The following is a 24,353-nucleotide window of genomic DNA, read 5'->3' as shown; positions in this document are numbered from 1 at the left end:
CTAATGCGCAGTCTTCAGAAAGGATTCTAAAAAAATGGATGATTTTTTTCCCCCTAAATGATTGATTTCCAGGCTAGGAATACATCTGTTAATTCTCATCTACATCTCATTCCTCTGTGAAGCACCAAACAAACTCATGGTGGGCAGTAGATAAAATAAATAGATGGAAGATTCCCAATTGGTGAAATTTGCCAAATCATCCGATTGAAAAGAAGGGAAAAAAATTCAAAATATGAGAGAAGACGAAAGAAATCCAGAAAGAAAACAGAGAAAGATCTGCACCTAAAGGAATCCAAAGCAAAGATGTACTAAGATTTTCATTCCATAGCAAAGGTTGGTATTTGGTAAGCACATTAGTATCATATTCTGGAGTAGTTTATTGCTACCTCATTGTTACTTACCTTATCACAATCCCCGTTCTTCATTTGTTTATCTGTTTTGTTTTGCTTTATTGGACTTTTCACTTCTAAAATCTGGAAAAGAAAAAAAATATTGTAAAAAATTAAATGCATTACTGGATACAACTATATAGGGAAAATTCTGCTGTTAATAACAAAAACTCAAAACTGAGCTTTTTATTCTTTAATCTATATAAATTACTCATATTTTTCAGAACAAAAAGTAACTTACAGCAGAAAATGCTGAGGTACTGTAACAAGGTGATAGCACTATTATTAATCCTTCAAAGAAGAAATTTTATGTCATTTAAAGCCTTCTCAACATTTTTCCCCCTATCTTTCAAATGCTTGCAGGATAAGAGGTGATTTGACAGATACAAAATAATGCTGAGGGTCTCTCCAGTGCCTTTGAAACGTCACATTAACACCGTACTTTTCCTGGGTTTTTTTTTCCCCCTCAATACCATCTCTTTTCTTTGACAACAGAGGTTTTCAAAAGTCCTTGAAATGACCGTATGAGTTATAACTGAAAAAGAAAGTGATTGACAGTAATTCCTTTTGCACTTATAAGGTGTCCTTCCTTCAATGCCACTCACACCCATTTGTTACCACTCAAAAAAGCCAAGGTTTCTTCATCCAATGCTGAAACAGATCCAAGAAGAGCCCATCAGTAAGCAGCAGGACACCATGCTTGATTTGAAACTTTTAGGATTAAAGGCAGAAATATTTGGGAGAAAAAGAACTGTTATTGTTCTTTCAGTTCTTTCCACAGAGGACACATTTTGAAGCTAAAAGAAAAATCATCATATCATTCCTAACCTAGAATATAACCAGCTCTTCTGAAAAACATCAAAGAAGACTAAGTCATCACAGATAATGGGAGACTATGTTCCACATTTCATTATAAGTGAGACTAACAGCAGTAGCACGATTAACTCCAAAACCATATCCAACAGCCACAACACAGGATAAAACTCCGTAATTAAAACAAGGAAATAAAGCATGTAAGAACAAGTCTTCCAGAAGCCTTACTGACATTTTCCCCCAAGTACTCTCATTTCTCCTTCCCTTGGTATAAATAATTAAATTGCATATGTCTTCCCACAGCTGACCAATATCTTAAGAATACACCTAGTAGACAGCTATTTCCCTATCCCACTCTAGAGAGTGACTGCAGATCTGAATTAACCTTACTTGATTTACTTAGCCAAGAGTGACACATATTCAGAACCAAAACATACATTTTTGAAGAGTAATTCTTGTACTTCTGTTCAACACCCTCTAAGACTACTGCTGTGTAGGCCAGTAGCAGAAAAGTTTTGTCTTGGAAAAAAAACCCCACCCAACCCTACGAAAAACCAAAACATTAATCATGGATTCAGTACCTTTTACATGCATTTATTTTTTTTCACAGGAAGAAAATTCTTGGTTTCAAGTAGAACCTTACCAAGAATACAGTATATGTGAAACAGTAGCTACCTTACAGTGCTCTTGATATGCAGTTAAAATTTAACATCTTAAGCACTCTGTCGATGAGACACAGCACTAATCATGTCTGAGTAGGCTAATACAAATACAAACTCTGTCTTAGCTCTTCAGTTCTACAAAGGAGCTTAGTTAACACAAACCTTATTTCATCAATAAAAGGTATCATCCTGGCAGCATTAAGCTACCAATAAGAGATTTCAAAGGTGGCTATAGTTCACACAATTTAAATTCTCACAATGCTTCCAGAAATTTCCAATTTAGAACTTGGTTACAAAATTTAGCTCAAGCAAAGAAATGGAAGAAGGTATCTGAAGGTATTTTAGCTGACACACAGTTACTGTTTTGTCCTGGATTGTAGTATAGGATGTGCACAAAGTATTCTATCACCATCTCCATGAACTGTTGAATCCAGGTGGGGCAGTGTTTTCCCAGACCCCCTCCCTCTGGGCCATTATCTTCTGTTAATGGCCCATCAAATGCCTTGCCCATGACTCACAGATAACTCTCTCCGGGAGTTATCTCTATTTAATGGGCCATCAAGGACCCCCTGCGTGACTCATCATCCCATTGTGAGATGCTCCACCCAGGGGGAGGAACCAAGCATTCTCACCTGGATATAATCTGGGGTTTGGGACAGTACAGGGGACCCTTACCCACTGGATTCCCGGAGGACCAGAGCTACCAGACCTTGCTACAGGATGACTGCTTCAAGAAGACCACCTCATCTGGACTGCTTCCATCACCCTGCTCAGGTTGTATTCTGACTCTGAGGGGTCTTTTGTATTATTGCATCTATTTTATTTTACTTTCTTTCCTTTCTTCCTATTAAATTGTATCTCTGACTTGGAGCCTCTCATTTGTTTTGCTTTCAAACCACTTCATTTTGTAGTGTTTAACATGTAAGTAGACCTACTACATCATCCAGAGGCAAAGGAACACAAAAGATGTGACTGAGTGGGCTGCTGATTTGGAGACTAAACATGACTTAACAATTGCCAATTGCATTGGCTCTTCGGAAACCAGTCTTCATTAAACAATCCACAGACAGATTGTTTTATTCTTCTTGTGCTTATGTGGTCACCTCTACAGACAGCTTTTTAACCTCAAGACTATCTCTTAAAGCTTGTAACTTTTGTATAGACAACTTAGAAGAGCCTACAGTGGTAGAAAATAAGAATATTTTCTGGATGTGGAATTACCCTCTCTCTGTGCATAAAGTACTTCCTAGTTTGTGGGGGTTTTTTCCCCACAGTGTATTTCAAGTTAGCTAACATGAATAATAATATTTGGGGTTTGTACTATATCTTGTATTAGAAATCTTAATAGAAAAACAAGGGCAAGTAAATAATATCTGCCAGATAATTGAAGCAATTATACAAAAGAGATATAGAAAAGACCTACCCATGAAACTCACCCTCTAAACCACAAACTTGTGTTAGTGCACCTAGACACTATTTTAACTATATTATAACTGTAAGTAGCCATTTATAGACAGTATATGTCCTAACAGCTTTGCGTATGATACAATTGGCATTGGGAATGAATCATGCCTCCTTAAAATAACTGACAAATGGTGTATTTTGTTTTGTGAAGAATTTAAGTTTTTATATTTAAGTTTATATTTAGAGTGTCCTATTTACTGTGGGTTAAGTAACGCCAAAAACTAATTCTCATTTACCTCTGGAGTATTTTGCAACTCTAGGTAATTTCCTTTCTTTTCTTCAAAAAACTAAACTACCCTATTTTGCTACCTCAGAAGTAACAACCATATTAGCTCTTACAAATCTGGAACAAGTACTCTGATGCAAAGTCAAATCTATTGTGTCTTCTACTGCAGCAAAAAAAAATTCCATATCTTTCTAGATAAATACTGATGGGGGAGAAGAGAAGAGATGAATCAATAAACTCTTGAGTTTGACGTTAACTGTGTCTACAGCTAATACAAAGCCAAAAAGCATTATTTTTACCTGGCTGTTGCTGGTTTTCAGTACCGGTGGTGCTGGATCATGAAGCAGCGGTGAGGAAGCTGAGCTGCTATCACTGTCACTGCCATCACTCAGACTAACCCTGTGGAAAAAAAGAGCTACAGCATTACACCTGCAGACAAAGGGCTGCCAAATGGGGTGAGCCAAGCTTGGACTTTGAGGTAGGGACTTACAACGACCAATCTCTCGCTAAGCAGGCTATTGTCAATCAAGGTCACATGGAAGAGAGCCATCTGAGCAGGGCTGCACTCCAGAAAAAACTTTTTGTAGCACAAAGAAAGAGGCTGCCTGTCTGCACTGGACACTTGGAGATGAAGTGTCCAGTTAACAGCAGCTAATGTTACAGAAATGGTTAAACACCTACTACACTGAACTGCTTCTCCCTGTCTCAGTTCACAGCTATGTCAAAGAAGTAAAGTGGTCTTTAGGGATAATTTTCTGCTCTTCTAAAAGCTTTCCAAACAGCTGTACTTCCCACCTGAATACATGTTTTACATTCCTTCTTTATTGTCAAAAATAACACACTTTTTCCTAATTAAAATTTAAAAACTTAGCATTTCAGGAGAGGTCACATAAAAAAGCCCAGCTCCTAGTCAGTTTCACCTTCATTTGCTTATGAACAACAGGGAATATTTTTTTCTTTGAAAAAAACCCATTAGTTATTTGGGATAAAAACAAGTAGAGAAACAACAGCTTTAAAGTTCCACTAAAAAACTGAAACAAAATCTCCACACTCAGAGAAAAGCTGAGCTTGAAACAATCCTTTACACAATCCCTGACACCAACAAGTTGTCAAACAGCTAGTCATCTTGGTCTTTTTCTCCTTGATTCCAGCTGCTAAAGTACACCAGGGAAGCAGATGACATTCATTAAATTTTTCCTATTATCTTCCTATTCAAGTAGTAGCTGACACTGGCACTCAGGTGCTGTGCACTAACAGGAAAACTCTCTGAATTACATAAAGAACCTAATATGAAGAGTGTTTGAGAGAGGCAGTTTCAGGTCTTCCATAACTTTGAACATCACTTGGATGGAGCATCAAGCTGCCTGAACACCAGATGAATTTTGGAATACCTTCTGAAGGTTGCAGCAAGGATACAGAAGCTTCCTTTAAAAATCAAAAATTTAAACAATTTCTGTGACAGATGCTTGCTTTATCTTCCAATGCACTTTCATGCATTATTTACTGTATGCAGCACAGAATTTACTTGAAATTCAAATTTCATTGATTTGGATTCAATTTAACAACTTAATCTAAAACCAGTAAGAAAAGAGGTCTTGTGACTATGTATAGAATAGCTTATTCAACAGTTGAAGGAAAATTTTCTCTAATTTAGGCCAAGGAGTAATTATAACTCCTCCTCTCAAGTCACAATGGCATGAAATCAAGTAAAGTCAAACAAATGAGGATCACCATAACCATATTGGTACAGAAACAGTCTGTATCAGGAATGGCTAGCTGTGTTAGTGTTTAAAAGGGGCTCTTTTATGTGCAGATGCTTTAGAAAGAATGAATTTTCTGCCCACTTGCTACTCAGCACCCTGACAACATCAGAACTCACCTTGTTACTAACAAGCACTAAGTGTCTTGGTCAGCAGGCCACTTGCAATCACGAGACACTCACCTGCGACTCCTGCTTCCTCCTCGTGTATTTACAGGTTGTTCCAACTCAGAATCATTGTCCTTCTCATCTGCTTCATCTGATTCATCTTCATTATCATCTGAATGCAGATCTTTCATTATAGTCCTCAATGGACCTGAAACAACAGAGACAGTAAAATACAATTAAGTTTACTTCCCAGTGTTGTGGGCAATTTACCCAGCTTTTAAAACTACCTTCCCCACACAGTGTTGAGAGAGGAGAGTCTTAAAAATTAAACAGTTGACGTAATGCACTGGGGAATTATACCGCAGGCACCTGTCCATGTATTCGTGAATCTTTATTCATATGAGCAACTCAGCTTCAACAGACTTACTCATGACAATGAAGTGACTCACATGTTCAAGTGTTAGAACAATTTGCACCCTAGACTACAGCTGAAGTAAGTAAAATGAAGTAAGTAAAACTCCACATGACAGGAGGAATTGACATGAAATAGATGCTTGCTAAAAGTATGTCTCTTTCGTACTGCTGGGATTTAGTATTTTTGGCTTTCTCATTATATGTGAGTAAAGATCTACAGGGACACATTGATCAGTATTGGTACATTTGTTAGGTTAATCCATGTATGAGAAGTTGGTTCTAACAATCATTCTGACTAAATTGTACTGTACGAGGCAGTCATTTTGTCTTCTTGGTTTTTCTGTATTTTAACTTCAGGTGTTCCCATTATTTCAGGGTCAATTGCATGTGGAGTAAGTATTACACCCATGTTGATAAGTACAAAGTGCATCAATACCACTCAACATCATGTTATCACCTTTCCTGAATTAACAAGAAAGTATGAAGCTTGACTTCCTCAAAAAAGTCAGTTTAGGTTTTGATTTTTGCTCTAAGAGACAGTTACAGAAAGAGGAATATTTTAACAGATCTGAGAAGTCTAACACTACAGCTACTTGAAATAAGAACGGGTAAAAGCAGATTAGAAGAGAGAAGAAAGTAAAATGTCTTGGTGCCACAGGACACATAACTGAGAAGTACAGCCCATCTAAGACATGAAGCAGCAATTGAAAGCTCCAGTGATGGCTGTAGGAACAGCAATTACTATTATGGTTGTAATTCCTTCAGCTCAAGAAACACAGTACTAACACAAACACAGCGAGCTTGAGATTAAGCTTTCAACTCTCTATTTGCTAATGGGGAAACTGAGTCAAGGAGTGACTGCCAGCACAGAAGGTGCCATACTCATAACAGGGTTATGAGTATGACAGTGCTCCCTACATGGGGAGAACAGTTTTATGGACTGTTCCAAACATAGCAAAGTTCAGACCATAGGAATTCTGACTAGTTTCGTGCAAGTGACTTCAAAGCTGTTGTTTGGAATGATTTATCACTAAGGCTGCCCTAGAACTTTTATAAATTGCCATAGTTCGGACAGGTTCAGAGAAATGACCCTTTTCTCTGTTTTCACAGCCTAGGAAAGAAAACCAGATGGTGCTGATGGACAAACTCATGTTTGACCAGATATTTGTATAGGTGACAGCATGGAAGTGCTTCTTGTCCATGCACCCAGAGCTGATACGTAGAAGCAGCTGAGCTGTGCTCCATTTTCCATCCCTGTTTGCATCTCAGGCAGACAATGCTCAGTTGCAAATGACAACTCGTAGTCTGACTGAATAACTTACCATCTGACCCTTGAAGGAGGGAAAGGGTTTTTATAGCAGCAGTAATAAAAAGAAACTTGGACTCCTCAAATACATCCATCACTGACGGAATCATTGAATAACCTGTCATCCAAACAAGTTCTAACTTAAAGTAGGAGCATGTCTGCGAGTCTGAGAAGAACATTGCTAGCTAACTTTTCAGCAGATTTTTCTATCAATAAGTAAAGCATTTATTTTTAGGTCTTTTTTTTTTTTTCTATCAGAGATAGCAATTTTCTGGTCTTTGGTAACACTTAGTCTAAAATTCCATAATAATCTTTTTAAAGGTTTGATAAGTTGTTACCTCCTAAGATATCAGAATAGCTAATGAGAAACTGAAAATTAGGAGTTGCCCATGAGTAAGTTTTCTTGGTAAGGAAACAGATAAATATCAAAGTAAACCCCAAGGACAGAAGAAGAACTTGAGGAACCTCAGGTTAGCCCGCTGCTTATGCAAAAAGAGGTGAAAAAAGTTCATGCTGTGTTTTTTTGAGACCTGAGTGAGCACTGGAGTCTAAATGCAACTGAAAAGAGCAACAGCCCTGGCAAGTAACTTCCAGTTAAGGGAAAAAGCATCGCTTCTGACCAGAGCACAACATACAGCATGAACATGCCACGGTATGCCTGGTACTCTATACCTTTGATACACAAATCCATGGTCTGGGCAGGGATTTTTGCCCAGGAACTCCCAGAAAGAAGCAGGAACCACTATTTACTGTGGTGAAAAAGAGAAGATTTATACACCATTTGCACTTCAGAGCTGTTCATGTCAGAGGACAAATCTCCCATCTATTCTAGAGAAGGTATGAAGAACTGAAAGATAATCTGTGATACGTCTTATACATGATCCAGAAAAGATGGATGGGACCAGACAGCTCAGTAGAAACTACTAATTCAACAAGTTTTTTCCCAGCAAAGATAACAGATGCAGAAGTGAGTATCCAAGTCTTTTGGCTTGTAATGGACAGTTCACACTGCTAAGGTTTTAGTGAGCACAAAAATGGGGGTTCAGCAGGAAGTGTATTTGTTTATTCTTAGGTAAATATCAACTGCCTGAAGCCAGTCATTACCACAGTTCACTTCAGCTCTAGCCTTCCTTCACATGGAATGACACTGCCAGAAAACATCAGAAAATCAGTACCAGTCACCTACAGAAAGGCAGTAGGAGAGAGATGCATCACTTGACAGTCCATTTAAAATCGGTGTGCCTGAGGCACCTATGTATTGTCATAACCTTAAATCAAGCTTACTATTGAGGAATATAAATGGCTAAAATACACAATTCTGTTTAGTCAAAGGCTGCTTTTTAAATGTTCCTTATCCAAAGAATAAAACAAAAGCTCATTAAGAAAGTTTCAGTTGTACAACCTTATGAACCAGGGGAAGAAGCCAACCAGGAACTGAGTAGTTTAATAGATCATGGAGAATGAATATCAACTTATTTACAGAAAACATGCCTTGGCAAAGCCTCCAGAAAGAAAAATGCATTCTTTATTGAGCTTCAAGTAAACTGAAATTATTAGCCAGGAAACCAAAATGCAAACTTTTTAAGTCTAACCATCATGCTTCCCTGCCAAGTATTTGAAGTAAATACTGTGCTCTTAAAACTTCCCAGTAGTATGGGATGATCACAGCCTTTGAAAGGGTCTACATAAACACATCTATGGGTTTCTGTTGGCTGCCCATGGGAAACCCACACTCTTCCAGGGCTTCAGATGGAGCCAGGTGCCATGCTACCTAACCCTGCAGACAGACAACTCAGGAACAGAAACTCTTTTGGGTTTAGCCTCTGTTAAGTGACTGGCATGTATTTAGTCCTTCAAAACAAACAATATTCACATCCTTTGCTCAGATCCACAGTTTCTCTCTTTTATTTTGCCCTTACAGCCACATCTTAAAACAACCAGCAGAAAAGTCTCTAAATCAAAACCCCGGCCAGTTCTGGCAAGTGAAACACAGAAGAAAAGAGGTAATGAGATGCCACGAGTTCTGTTTTTATTGGTCCCTTCGTTTCACACATTCCTTTCAATTTCTTTTCCTTTACTGGTACCTTGTTGCCTGTTGTTTTGAGATGGTGTAAAACTGGAACTGGAACTGGAGCTGGAACTGGCAGGACTGGGCTGTTCAGACTTAAAAGAAAAAAAAAAAGAAAATAAATAACATTTTATGAGACTTTTTTTGCCTAGAAAAACTCTTATGGTTAGTTACTGCCTAAAGCATTTTGTCAAGAAAAAAAAAAAAAAAGTGGGGCCAAACAATACTCACAGACCTTAATTTCAGGTGTTAGTGAGGAAACATTGTGGAAATTGTGGAAATTACTACTGCCCTCACCATACATACACACTACATCATGTCTAGTTCTTTGCTAAAGCCCAACAAGAAGTTTCCAATGCCTTGTTTGAAAGATTATACAACATGAGAGCCTAAATGAGTTTTTAATGGACGTAAGGCATCTCTGTCATTGTCATACTGGAGTTGCAACATTTTTCAAATTAACAGTGACATTGTGGAATTGAAAAACAAAAGACCTGAGCAGACCACACTAAATGCCAGAAAACCTCAGACAGTTTTATTTCATCTCCCTTAGAAAACAAGTCTTAATAAAGGGATTCAAATTAAACTTTCATGCTGTTACTGAAATTCTGCTAATCCTAACATTTTCTACATGTATCAAAACTCTGCAGATTGAAAATGTGACTGAACCAAAAGGTATACTTGGTTACAAAGAGAAATTACCTAGAAATTACCAATTACAAAAGAGAACTGAATTTTTAAACAGCTATTAAAATCAATGTATACTATTCAACAAACAGTTCCAAACATTTTTTTCTACTATTGTTTAAAATGTGTAAATTTCCCTTTAATTTAATGAGGAAGTCCTTTTACTTCATAAAAAAATTCTGTATATTTTGCTCTGTACTATTTTGCTCTTCAGTACTGAAGAGACTTGCTTCCTGCTGCCAGGTTGAATGTCTCAGCATACTTTTTGACTGATTCCTAGACTCAGTGGTATGTCCTTGCACACTCATCTAGGCAAATGAGACAAAATATGGATCTGGTATGTGGGCAGAGGGGATGCTAATGGAGAACACAAAACAAGAAGTGGCCATACAGAAGAACAGTGAAAAACTGGATTAGGAAATAATGGTCTACTACTGAAAAGAAAATCTGCTTACACTTCTTACACTTTAAATTTCATACAACTGTGTTATCATGATGTGTTATCCGGGCCAACCAACATTTTCTGACTCTCCTTGCCTCATGTTAAGACAGAACTAAACTGTTCTCAAAAATGACAGCAGAAATATCTGGTCGGTAAAACTCAGTTTTCGCGCATGCAGACTACCTAAGCCTAACAGTTGCTTTTTCTCCATAGGTCAATCTAATGTTGCCCTTCATTATAGAGGGCAGATTTACTGCCTTTTGTTGCCTTTTCTCACCATGAGAGATGCCTATTTGGGCAACAGAATGCTTGAGAAAAACACCATTAACATCTGCTCTCCTTAGATCAACACCAGCTCCAGTTCTCACAGACGCATAGTCAAAATAAGTCAAAATGCAAACTCTGTACCTGATGGAGTGGGCGTATGTCAGTTATATATAACTGAATCAGCCCTGTGCAACAAAACCCAACCCAACCAACAATACAACCCACTTCAGAGTATCAAGAGAGATTCTTACATGGTCTACAGCATCAGAACTTTTTGAAACACACTGCAGCATTACTTGACACTGCTCTGAAAATCAAGCACCAAAAAAAATATTTTTTTTCTTCCTGAGTTTCTGTAAAACCTTAAAAGATTCTTTGCTGTAAAACAATCATGATAATATGAAACAGACTGCAGTGATGAAGAACAAGTGTCCATGCAAACTTGAAACGTTCATTTTTTTACTGAGAAATCTGGGTGAGAGAGCATCCAGAGGAAACAGTTGCTTTTAACCTAAGAATAAATGTTACTAACAGAAAAGATTTGCCTTTTCAGAAGGAACTAAAAATACACCTTCCATACATGAATATGGATGAGTGCCAACAGCACCCAGGCTTCCAGTTAACAGAGAGTGTCTTTTGTCACTTTTGCAATGCTTTTTGACAGTCTTACACAGGTTCTTATCCCAAGGACCTAGGTATTTATGGCTTTACACACTTGGGTGCTTTCTGACCTTATTCACTGGTTCTTAATCACAAAATATTTATTTTTAATGAGTCTGAAATTAGCTAAAGCATATCTTTCAACAATAGAAGTTTAATACAGTATCAGCAAAGAGCTTCAATCATATGGCCTTTTCCTGTTTTACCAGTTCTCTCTTTCTACAGACAAGCTAATGAGAGTTTGGGCCTGAACTGTTCATTAGTGCAATGACCCCATATGATTTATTGCATTCTTACTTCATACTTCATTTTAGTGCTCTCATAGTGAAGCACAGGAGACAGCGACTTCTTTATTAGGCCTGATTGAGGGATTCTGTCCTTTGAAGCTGTTCAGCAAAAAGACGGGAATTTTCTTTGACCCAAATTTTTCATAAAAGGTACCTTTTTTACCAGTAATTTTTCTAAAACACCTGGCTTCTGCCATTTCCAAATTCTTGTCTGTTTGTACAAGTAGTTCACTCTTGAGCTGCAAACAACTTGCAGAAAAACCCACCTGTTTATGACAAAGGATATAATAGAGCTGGTTTTCTGTAATATTTCATGGTTGTCCCAATTCGTAGAACTTGTTGGGGCTGTCTGGTCCAGGGCCAGGAGCTGGACTTAGATGATCCTTGTGGGTCTCTTCCATCTCAGGATATTGTATGATTCTATGACTCTAAAAATAACCCCCGCCATTTCAAGCTTTTTATTAATTCTTACATTAAGAAGTAGAAGATATCTGTATGTGGGTGACAACAGTTTTTCTTGCCTTTCCCTGAACCATTCCAGAAGGAAGCTTACAAATTGTTTCTTGAAGTAAACATTAAGTGGTAAAGCAGTATATCATTTCATAAGTCAGTGTACATATTTCTTATTCTTTATGCATGATAGTCTAGAGACATATGTTTCCCAGTGTTATACATACTGGGAAGTCTATACACTTAAAACTACTTATACAGCTGAGCATTGCTTCCACTTCCACTTTGTGCAAATTGAGAATTTCAGGGAGGAGGAATATGCTCCAGCAGGACAAGCCTTTTTGTCTAACAAGATTCCTGCACTTACAACTTCTACTGCCACTTAAGTGCCTTATCAATTAACTCAGCTTTCAGTAGAATAATTCAACCTATCTCTAGCTCACACAAGAGGTTCCCACTGAAACAGCATTTCACTGCACGGGTAATCAGTCATTGGCACAGGCTGCCCAGGGTGATTTTGGCATCTCCCTCCCTAACAAATATTGAAAAAAAAATGTCTAGACAGGGTCCTGGCCACCCAGCTTGAAGTAGCCCTGGTTGAACAGGGCAAGTAGACCAGATAACAGCCCTCCAAGGTCAAGGAGTCGACTCCTTGAATTTGAAACACAGACTTCATTTTAAAAGTAGCATCAAGAGAAGACCTTAAATGAATCTTTGCAACTGTTTCCTCTTGTCCTAGGTTACAATGTAAAATGTGCCCAAAGTATTTATTCTATCACCATCTTCAGGAGCTGTTGAATCCAGGTCCGGAAGTGTTTCCCTCGACCCCTTCCTCCGCGCTATTTTCTGCTAATGGGCCCATAATGCCTTGCCATGACTCACAGGTAACTCCCTCAGGGACCTGTCTCTGTTTAATGGGCCATCAAGGACCCACTGCATGACTCATAGAATGGTATCAGCCCATTGTGAGATGCTCCACCAAGGGAGAGGAGCCAAGCATTCCCACCAGGATACAATCTGGGATTTGGGACAGCACAGTGAGGCCCTTACTCACTGGATTCCCAGAGGACAATAGCTAGCAGATCTTTCTATGGGATCACTGCTTCAACAAGACCACTTAATCTGGACCGCTTCCACCACTCTGCTCAGGTTGTATTCTGACTCTCTGAGGGGTCTTTTGTACTATTCCTTTTTATTTAACCTTTTTTTCTCCCCCCCTCCTATAAAATTGTGTGTCTAACTTGGAGTCTCTGACTGGTTTTGCTTTCAAGCCAGTACACCTCTGAACAATTGCACTCAATCAAGTGGGATTTGCATTTCCTTAGAGACCATCCTACGGAAACATGTTGTCTAATTTTGAAAGAGACCCCTTTTCCTTCCGTATTTATAAAGGTAAAATAAGGAATTTTTATTTTACCTTTATAAATCAGAAGTAAATTTGAGACAATGCTAACATAAAAACGCACAAATAGTTGAGATTATTAATGAATAGGACACTGAGCAAAAAATGCAGACAAAAAATTCTTCTGCAAAACATTGTACAATAAAATTGAAAGATGAAGCACTAGGGAAGACTGTTCTGCAACCTGTAGGGTATTTTTACTGAAAATACCTTACTGGAAAGAGTGGCAGACACAAAGTAAAGCAAGAAAAAAAGTACAAGAGGGAAGATCATGGTATGGTTTGCCTTGCATAGCAGCTCAATATTACAGTTTCCACGAATTTCAGGGCTACAAAATAATGAGTAAATGAAGGTTAAAATAAACTAAAAATGTCACATGATTATGAACATGAGCCAAACTGATGGACGTTCTAAACAGATAAGCCTTACCAAGAAGGATAAATACTGTCCTGAATATGTAAATAATGCTGGCAAAGACAGGGTTACATGAAGGCTTTTCAAAACTGGCACTAAACACCATGTTATTTAGACCAGCTTTCCCCAAAATTGTGTGAAAAGACATCAATATTTACAAAGAATTGATAAAGTATGAGCAGTGCAACATGAGGAATTTAACAGCTCTGTATTCCATACAAAGTCTGAACTATATGGGGAAAAAAATGAGGCCAAATGATATAAGATATACTTACTCGGAGAACATTGCTTATTTTATAAGCTTAGTGGCACGAAAGCTCTGTGATGAGAGAATGGCAACTGTCCCTCTTCTCTGTGTATATTCTATACACAGAGCTATCTTACGCCAATAAAGGAAATATGTTTTAGAAAGAAAGTAACTTCAATTTTAGTACTAAATACAAACCAGAAAATTCAGTCTAGGTATTAAAGCCAAGGTGAGAGTTTCATTTAACTATCCTACATCTTCTGCTCTAATGTAATTAATAATGAAATAAGATAGGTGCTATTTGTTCTGGCCAGCCCCTTCAGCTGCTGTGTTGGAAGCTAAGACTTCCCAACTCCCTTCTCTTGCTCTGTTTTATCTACTGTGCCCTATGTACTGTGCCCTCTGAGAAGGACAGATTTTGATGCATTCACAGTTCACTGTTTGGGAAATCAAAGAGTTTGCTGTCACTTTTGGGGCAGCAGGAAGATAGTTCACCTAAATTCTCACCGATCCGACATTCTGAAATTAGGAGTTCACACACTCCAAATTTCACACAAAACAAGCAACTGGAGAACCATCTACATGGACAACTGCTTTTATGGGTATAATTAGGTACTACGGTACATTTCTCCATATTAGAAATCTGGTCTTCTCCAAGTAGGTAACTCAGAGACTCAGATACTTCACAAATTCACCACAGTACCCCTCTATTCTTATGTAGCTCAAACAAAACTCAGTAGAACACTCCCAGCATGACCCCACACTAAAACTTTACTACATGGGAAGCTTGTTGTGGTCATACAAATCTAGTAAACACAGACCTAAATATATGAAAAACAACAGCTATCTTTTTTCTGAAGTCCTGCTGCACAGGCTCTTGAACTCATGTCCCAGAAAATGAAATTGTTCAAAATTTAACTACAAACTACAGAGAAATCAGGTGCAGATCTCTATTGGCCCTGTCAGTTTTACAGCAAGCCTTGTTGTATTTGTATCTCTCTCAAACTTAACTTCAGATAAATGATTATCTGAAAACCTCAGCTTTCATTTATTGTACATTCCAGTTTCAGTGAAAAGCTGTGGAGAGAAAAATACTAAAATATATGCTGTATCTTAAAAAATTCTTGAGTCTCTAAAACAAAACAAAACTCTTCAAATTGTTTTTCAAAATGTCATCATTTTTAGCCAGCCTTGGGATACGTGTATTTTAGCCATACTGGGGATGCATGTAAATGGAACAATGATTTTTAGATAGAGTGTTTGGTAACAATATGCTCTATACACATTTTTCTCTATAGATCTGAACCTCTGACAAGATGGCTCCTAAGCACTCGCTCTGTGATAATATCATGTGTTTGTAGTTTTCACAAAAGATCATTCACATTATATACACACAGATCATACAATACTGATTCTCTGAGAAAAAACCCATAGAACAAATTTCTATTGTCTTATTGGTTTACCATTTACAGCTGATGCATCTGTTTGCTGTAACTTTGCCTACATAAGTACTTTTATAAAAAGAGTATTACAAAAGGTAGTCCTTACTTAAAGCTCCTTATCTCTGCTTCCCTGATTTAAAATTTTGATAGTGTGATCTGAGTTTTACATTAATAGAGATTTGCTTGTTTTTCATAAGACATAACACCGTAACACACAACAAAGACAATCTCTTACAAAAATAAGAAAAAGTGATACTTGTTTATATTTAAACTTAATTTCATTCAAAACATTATAATGTAGTGTAACCTATTTGTAACGTAATTAATAGTTATCTGAATAGGTACCTTAACCACTGAATGAAGTTATTAAAAATACTGGGCTATAACTACATTATTTGAAATACTGGCAAAATTAAGATCTCATGTAGTACAAACCAGATCAGTCTTGAGTTTTACAGTGTTCAAAGGATCAAGAAGGTTGTATATGGCACAAACAAATCAAATTGAAACATCTCATCTACAAACTATTTCCTTTAGCTAAAATTGTAACATTTAACATGCAAAATTTTATTTGCTCTTACAAGTCCTCTCCAAAAGCAAATTTAGGCCACCAAGAATGGCTTTCTTCTTTGGCTTTTACCTGCCCTAAACCCGAGTAATTTTGCAACTGAATTGCTGTTGTCCAGAATACTCAGACCATGGAACTTTACTTGATGACATTTCACTCTTCTTTTGGGAAACACAATGCAATAAGCACTATCTTGAAACTATGACTTTTTCATCTACAGAATACAGTTGCATTGTAATAACTAAAATCCACAAAAACAGCATGGGCAACACAAAAATATCATCCATATACTGAAAAATACTGAAATTGTCACAGCCTTATCTACTTCTTTTCTTGCCACAGTTTAGACTGTAATACTTTTGCAGCTGATAATTTGAATTATAAAACACAGGTTACTGTATGTAACTTCCAACCACTATTTAGGTAATACCTAAAATGACTTCATACAGAGCAGCAAAATCACTTGATTTACTTCTGTCCTAATTAAGACTGTTCACCAAGTATGGTGTTAAACAGCATAAGTTTTGCAGTGGTTTTCTGAGTTGGGTATTCAGTGTTGAGACACTGATCCAGTTACTCCTGGCCCCAGTTCTGATTATCCCCGCATGTGTGAGCCATCTTTCCTTGGGGAGCTCAGGCATAGGTGGAGCTGCCTGTTAACCTCAGCAACAAAACACAGCACTGCTGCTGATGGGAGACCTATTATCAGACACCTTTAAACTCTCCTCTCACCTCGCTCTGAGATGATGATACAAGTTCTGTGGATATGTAAACAGATTCTGTGAACTGCAAATAGCTCCATTTATCCTTATCTTCTAACTGTGCTGTATGAAACATTAATTCCTACAACACGGGATAATTTCCTCCCCTTTGCCAGATGGCTTGCAACACACTAAATACACACTAAAATTCTTTCATGTTCAGATATCTACAGCAAGAACAGGTAACATGTCTCAAGATAGTTCAAAAAACCCTACATACATGTTCTGGATGCAGGCAGCCCCATCTTACTGAGCTACACATGTGCAAAGACTGTCATTTTCATTAGGCCAAAGACAGCATTAATTACCAAATTTCTTCATCCCTCCACAGCAGCACAATGTTAAAACAAATATCCAAATAAGTCTGATCACCAAATAAATATGGTCATGTATCTACTTGTTTTCAGCCCTGATGGGAATGAATGGCTGAGATATTGCTGCTCAGAGAGGGGCACTAGAAACCCCACTAACACACCCAATGCCAGAGGAAGCACAAAGTATACATTTCTGTTGGGCAGATAAAGACTTCTATTTTCAAGAGAAGATGAAAGCCTGAAAGCTTAAAGGCCTTCAACAGAAAATGCTATGTCTTAGTACCAATAGAGCTGGATGTTTTACTCAGTTTTTTTGAGTTTTGGTTTTTTGGGTTTGGTTCTGGATTTTGGTAGGAAAAAGCATGAAGTAATTAATTTGGTGACATCTTTTTCTAACAAAGATATAAGCTGTACAGAGGTATTGGCTAAGCCAAAACAGCTCTTCTGAATAATGATTCAGAGACTTAACAGAAATTCACACCAACATTTAAGAGTTTAAGCTATGTAGTAGCTTTTCTACTGCCAATGTGGTGATCTCGAACTACCTTCAATGAACACTCAAAATACTATTAAAATTGGTTTCAGGTATGACACTGCCCTTAAACAACAATGGTTGCCTGGCAGAGAAGGAGCGAATAATGTTTTTGAGAGGGCATTAAAGCAAAATGCTTGATTACATCTGCTTTCATTTATTTCATGTACCAGGCTTACATGCACACTTCAATACTGGCAGAACAGAGACACACAGGCACCATCATCCTTGAGTCTGGGGAAGGCAAATAATGTCCATCAGTAGCATCCCTTGTCCATTCCAAGAGGGGCCCCCAGCACAGGAAGGTGAACAGCAGTCCCTCCTTCATCAGCAGGCAATGCACAGTGATTCCTTCTCCACAGGCATGAGATAGGATACACACTCACTGCAGCAGTAAGCTCAAGCAGTCTTTATCCTGTGTTAGTGTACTGCTTTAGTATGGATAGCAAGAATCAATTAGTTACCTGCTTGGAAGTTGACAGCTAGATTGACCAGATGACACGCCTCTGGGAACACACAGGCTTAAAAATCAGAAGAACCCCGGAGAAATTTCTCTTCCTTCTGGCTTGTGAACAGGTAACACCGGCCGTGTGGTAGCCGGGCGGGCCAGGCCAGGCCCCGGTAGCAGTTGCCGGTGACGGAGGAGAAAAACCCCGAGGAGAAAAACCCCGGCTACTAACATCAAGCCAATTTTAAAGCTTGCCCCAGCAGCTGCCCAGGCCGCCAGCTGGGGCAGATGTTCCCCCGGGGTCCCCAGGAGCATTCCCAAGCCCAGACTGGACCCACCCCATGAGACCGAGGGGTGGGCAAGAAGCATTTATAAGCATTTATGATCCTGGCTGCTTTCATTCCTGGCTGCTGTTTTCCCAGGTCACTTCGATCTCTTGGCTTGGGTTCTCCCCGTGCCATTGGCACGGCCTTGAAATCCGACATCATGAGCTGCAGCCAAGGGAGAGAGGACCTGAGCAAGATTTAACTCTTTCGTGGCACAGATGAAACTTCCAAAGCCCCTAACCCTTCTCTGAGGGAGAGAAACTGTCTAAGTGGGACATATTTAAAGATATGAAGATATCAAAGTCAGTGAAGGAAGAGTGACCCCTTAGGTGGAAGAGATGACAAGTTGCCTTGGTCCTAGGCTGAAAATCTCCTAGGAGTTGTGGTAACATACTGTGTAATAGATACATAGTATTAAATTCGTGGATTAAAACTGTGTGTATTAAACTTTGCAGTGGAATGTAAAAAACCTTGAATTCCTGGAAACAGTTCCAGGGCATCTCTTTGCATACCACAGTCTTTTCATAGTCCAAAGGTGTTACCTCAACATCTGCCAGAGAGATAACCGGGAAATGGCCCATTAATCATGGGCTGACCACATCTTCACAGCTCATCAGGAGATTCGATACCAATCTGGGCGGAGGGTGGCAGAAACCTTCCGACAGAAGATTCGGAGACTTTTTCATTCAGACATCTTTTCAATTTCTCAGGAAGCTCTTTCAGATATCCCTTTCGGACACCAGACATTTCAATAATTATGTTATGTACATGATGTCATGTTCTTCGGGTTCTTTGTTACCATCTTGTTTACGGCTCAGGGTAGAAAAATGGTATAAAACACCTACCCTGAGACCCCGAATTTGTGGGCAGTTCTCCAAAGACGCACCCTTTGCTGCTCCCGGATTGTCCACCCAGCATTCGATCGATGTTGTCGAGTTTATCGTGGCGTTTCCCGAAATTGCTTTTCAAATTTGTTAAATAAATCTTTGATTTTGGAAATTGGCTCTGACCATTTATAACAGACTGTAATATGAATATGCTAGAATATTCCATTAAATCACGGACAATACGAATTAAGGAAAATGATTATTCAGATTTGTGGATTTGAGCAAAGGTAACTGTAACTGACTGAGCAAATACTAAATTAGTAGCTGTGATCTTGTGGTCCCATGAGATGTTTGAACAGAGAGAGAGATGAGAAGCCCTCTGCATCAGTGGAGAAATGAGAAGACATCTCTGTTCCCTGAGATGAAGAATTCTTTGCCTTTAAAGTTATTTATCTTTAAAATGGCACCCCAAGATGCATGAGTCCATGGCCCAACTTTTTTGTAGAAGTTACCACAACAAACCAGGAGTGACTTCTCTCTCTAAAAAAACTGAATGAAAGACTATTTTATAATTGGCACTGACCTAGAGTTCTAAGTTTTGTCATTTATGTGGTTTGAAAGAAAGTGAACACTTGGGGGGAAGAGGAGGAGTGTTTTGAAAGTTTCATTTTGATTCTCATTTTCTTCTTTTAGTGTGTGTTAATAAACATATCTTTGTAACCTTTAAGTTTGGGCCTGCTTTGCTTCTCTCCTGATCCTGCCTCACCGCAGAAAAGACATTCAAACTACTGCACTAAATTTAGTAAACAGAAGCGAATGTGAAACCACTAGTTAGTAAAACTTAAACTTCAGGTGATTACTGAGCCTTTTAAATATAAAAATTAAATTGTGTACTTATGGTGTGTCTTGGAAAGTTCATGTCTGTCATCACCGGAGTACAAGCCTCTGGATGGGAAGTATTATCAAAATTATCTAATGAAGTTGATGGGGAGTTTGGCAGCAAACTTTCAAAAATACATGAGTAAGCCATGACATTGTTGCCCTCCCTAAAAGAAGTGCAAATGTACTGGTTCCACATTAAAAATAAAAGGGCATAAAAGGCTTGACTACATCTAACTACTGTAGATAAAATGCCAGCTGAAAACTGTCAGATGTTGGATTTTATTTTAAATATATGCAGTCATTCTTCTGAATCACAACATTATTTATATAAGTAGATAGGTAAAGCAATTTCAAGGCAATGAAATCCTTATTAAGAAGATCTCACTTCATTATGATTAAAATAAAATATCCTGTCTCAAATATTTATTATTTTGACTGCAATCTACCTTGGCCTCTCAAAGCTGTCATAACTTTACTGGACATGACACAAAGTCTTTTTACACCACAATACTCCCCCCAAACAATTATTGGCACAGCACAAACCCAATTAAAACCTTTACTTTCTGCAGGATAGAAGGGTTTCCAGTGCTGAAACACAGAAAATATGCAATTATGTCCATATATAGAGATATATATATATATTTATAAAAATATAAATATCCAATTCAAAACTGCATTTATGCAAATATTTGAGTTAATTCACATAAGTTGTCACAATGAAGCAGATGTAGCCAGCACTTGCAAATGAAGCAAAATACTGCAGCCTGTATTAGTAGCTTAAAAACGGTTAATGTTAATTCTGTGGTCAAAATGTGACATTGCCTAAAACTAAAAAAAAAACCAAACAGACTTTGCCTCAAGGATACAAAATTCATGGCTCTCACAAGATTATTTTTGCAACCTGAGCATTTCATCGTATATACATAGTTTGTCTCCATTGCTTTATTTCTAAATTCTTAACATTTCTGTAAGCCAGTGATTTCCAAACAGACACTAGTAACAAAACTGTCTAACATTTGAGCTTGTGCCCAGAGGATCTCTACTTGTCTGTCATGCTGCTTCCTCATCCAGCAATAGTAATTCCACCATAAACAGAACAGCCTAACATGCACCTAAGCTTTCATGAGCGAAAACAAAGCATTTTTTACTTCACAGTAACAAACACCTAATTAAAATAGGCAAAGTATAGCAGCTGAATGGTGCAATACTACGGTAGATGCTGATGACCACAGAGCATACTTGTGCCTATTGCTACTTCTCTAAAGACATCTGCTTATCTTTGGCCACTGTTTCTCTCTGAGCGTATATCTGGAAGGAAACACCTCGGACTATACAACATTTACCTGTTTGTGACTATTGAATTACCTTCTCAACACAGGAGTACTATGTCCAACAATACCACAGAGGGGCTGGCATGATTTTAAGAGCAGTGTTATTTCCTGGACTAGAAGCAGAAAAACTTCATTTAATTACCACACGAAAAGTACAGACTGTAATGATATGACAGTTGCAAACACACAGCACCCAGTCTGCAGTGAAGCACATGATCAGTATTAACCCTGCTCTGCACCATTAATCATCTTGAGAGTCAGTTTCACAAATAAAATAAAACCTATCTTCTCCTTTTTTCTTCTTTTAACCTTTGGTAACTACATGAAAAAGCACATGGAGCTCTATCTCACTACTGCTCCTTCTGTCTTTAAATATTACCTGAAAAAACTCAGACTTTAGCTCCAAACCCTGGTAGAAAGTAGGCTTTTACAGCTAACAATGGTCTGAAGCTTTTACAAGACCATGGGGGTTTTCAAAATATTCGACCACTTTTGCAATCATCAAATTACTACATCATGTGCCAGACTGAAAATGGCATTTTATGTATTCCTTTAAAAAGGCACTCATACTCTAAGACTGCTTTAGGACATCTAAGCAGTTAATTAAGTAGAAAGGCATAGTCTCTGTGATCTCCACTGTGTTCTCATTGTTCCGTAAAGGCCTTCCTGAGAAGACAGATTTTTTTCCTAAAGGCAAAAGACCCACTAATGTACTCTGCTCTTAATAACTGAAACTCCTTATCCCAGAGCTGTCACATTTTGCTAGCACGCATTTCTGCTCAGATTGTAATTTCATAGGCTTTGACATGCCAAAAGGCTCCTACCATTACTAATGCAGTGACATATACAGGGAAGAAGGGAAAAAACAATACATATCACAAGCAAAATAATCACACCTGAAGAAATTAATTTGCCAGAGATACATGGATTCCCTAAAAAATCCACCAAACCACTGCCATGCGTGGCAGACTTAAAGAGTTATTATTCAGTTCTCTACAACTGGAGATACACATAGAATACACCTGTATAGGTATGTATCATCTGCCTTATCTCCTTTGTGCCCTCCTCCTGCAGCAACTTCCCCAAGAGCCACATAACACTTTTTCCTTCCTACCTAGTCAAGCAAAACCAGCATTAATCAAACAAGAAGTACCTGAGCGTCCCTTCTGAAATGGCTCCACAGCTCAAAGGGGCAGCTCCAACCATGGAAAATGCCTCACTCAGACCCAAAATTCTGTATTTCACCATCTCATACAACAGCTTGCAGCTCACACAAATATTACAAGAATATCACCATATTTCAGCCTGGCAGCAAAATCAAGGTCAAATCCTTTTTTTCAGTCATGTTACTGCACTATCCCACACAGGAAGCAAACAGGTGGAGTTTTCATTAACTAAAACATCCTGTAATTGAACTTAAAAGCAAAATCTTTAGAATTTTGAAGTGGACTGTGTTACCATGCCTATGCCTCAATAGAACTATAAATACGCATGCTTTCACTCTATACTTCATTTTGTATGTTTCATACCAAAGCCAGTAAAATAGTCTTTCAGTCTTTACGTGTGATTTCCAAACAAACTCAAAAAAGACCCCACACTCTTTTGAACACCTAGATGATCACAAACAGTGATGTCCAACACATTTTAATTCACAGATGTATTTGAAAAGTGGTACTTAACAAAGCAACATGAAGAGAACTGTAGATACTTGTTTCACTTGCCAACAGCTCAAAGTCAACAGAAAATCAAAATTAATACCACAATGCATCACACTACAGTGTATGCCAAACAGATCACAGAGGAATGACCACACATGGTCTTGGTCAAAGTCACACACAGAATGGCTATTAAAACAAGGGCAGAGAGTTTATCGCTAAGCAAGGGTGTGGTTTCCTGTATTTCCCACTGAATTAAACAGAGACATTTAAAGCTTAAAAAAGAGACAGACTACAGAACACCAAAGGATAGTGTACAGCTTTCTGAAATACCCCCAAGACAACAGCATGCTAACCTGTCTGGATTCTGAAAGGTGAATTTCAAGGGATAGCTCCAAGGGAAGATCAACCTTTGGCAGACACACATAAGGACCTGAAAAAGACTGCACCTCTCTCAGAGGGTGCTGTTAACTCTCCACCCTCTACTTCATGAAGGCAAAGGCCATGTTTGAAGTCTGAATGCCCATAACTAGAGTATGATGCCTGGACTGTGAAGGGTTGAGCACACTATTTTTTTTGTCTGAAATTCAAGCCCATTGATTGATAAGATAAATTCTACCCCAATTCACTGAACTCGGGCTGTATTCAAAGAAATTAGGCAAGCAGCAGCATTGCCATCCTGTAGCACCTTTCCAGTGAAACAATATCTCTGCTCAATCATGCTCGTAAGGTTCCTTTACCACAGGGACTTTTCAGAATGTCATCCTTATTTTAAAATCCTGAATCCAGACTTCACAACTGAGAACTGATCATGGACTATATCTAAGTCTGGGAACCATCCTGTGTGTGATCAGCAACAGTAAGAAACTCATTTCTGCAGTAAGTTCTACATTCTACATTGCACCTCTTACTACAAATTTATCGAGTTTTACAGGTGAAGTTTTGCATATGAGTATATGCATGTGCAATACCAACAAAGAGAACACTCATGATTAACATGTGTGTTTGAGAATGAGACCATCTCTTCCTCCCTACAGTGAAGAAACTTAGAAACGTCAAAATTCTTAGCAAAGTTATTAATAATTTCATTATATACAATGCATGAACATTACATTCATGCAGTATTATTACATTTGCATAAATGTAATAAATAAAACTCAAACTAGAAAAATGCACCTGACTCAAAGCTGTTTGAGTTAATA

The 24,353-nt window shown here is 38.2% G+C and overlaps 1 protein-coding gene across 3 annotated transcripts in view; it reads right to left on the bottom strand.

The window, feature by feature from the left end:
* MLLT3 (MLLT3 super elongation complex subunit) overlaps positions 1–24,353 on the bottom strand; it is a 141,530-nt gene that overhangs the window by 18,800 nt on the left and 98,377 nt on the right. For all 3 annotated transcript variants that reach the window (XM_066180787.1, XM_066180788.1, XM_066180789.1), the window contains 4 exons: positions 9,226–9,304; positions 5,497–5,629; positions 3,854–3,953; positions 402–473 (listed from right to left, as the gene is read on the bottom strand). In XM_066180787.1, the coding sequence (XP_066036884.1) occupies positions 402–473; positions 3,854–3,953; positions 5,497–5,629; positions 9,226–9,304 (384 nt within the window). The remainder of the gene's footprint in view (positions 1–401; positions 474–3,853; positions 3,954–5,496; positions 5,630–9,225; positions 9,305–24,353) is intronic.

Source organism: Chamaea fasciata, unplaced genomic scaffold (assembly GCF_029207755.1).
Source record: "Chamaea fasciata isolate MVZ Bird 193981 ecotype frontalis unplaced genomic scaffold, bChaFas1.0.hap1 SCAF_4, whole genome shotgun sequence".
Lineage (NCBI taxonomy): Eukaryota > Metazoa > Chordata > Aves > Passeriformes > Sylviidae > Chamaea > Chamaea fasciata.
This window is presented reverse-complemented; position numbering and strand designations above follow the sequence as displayed.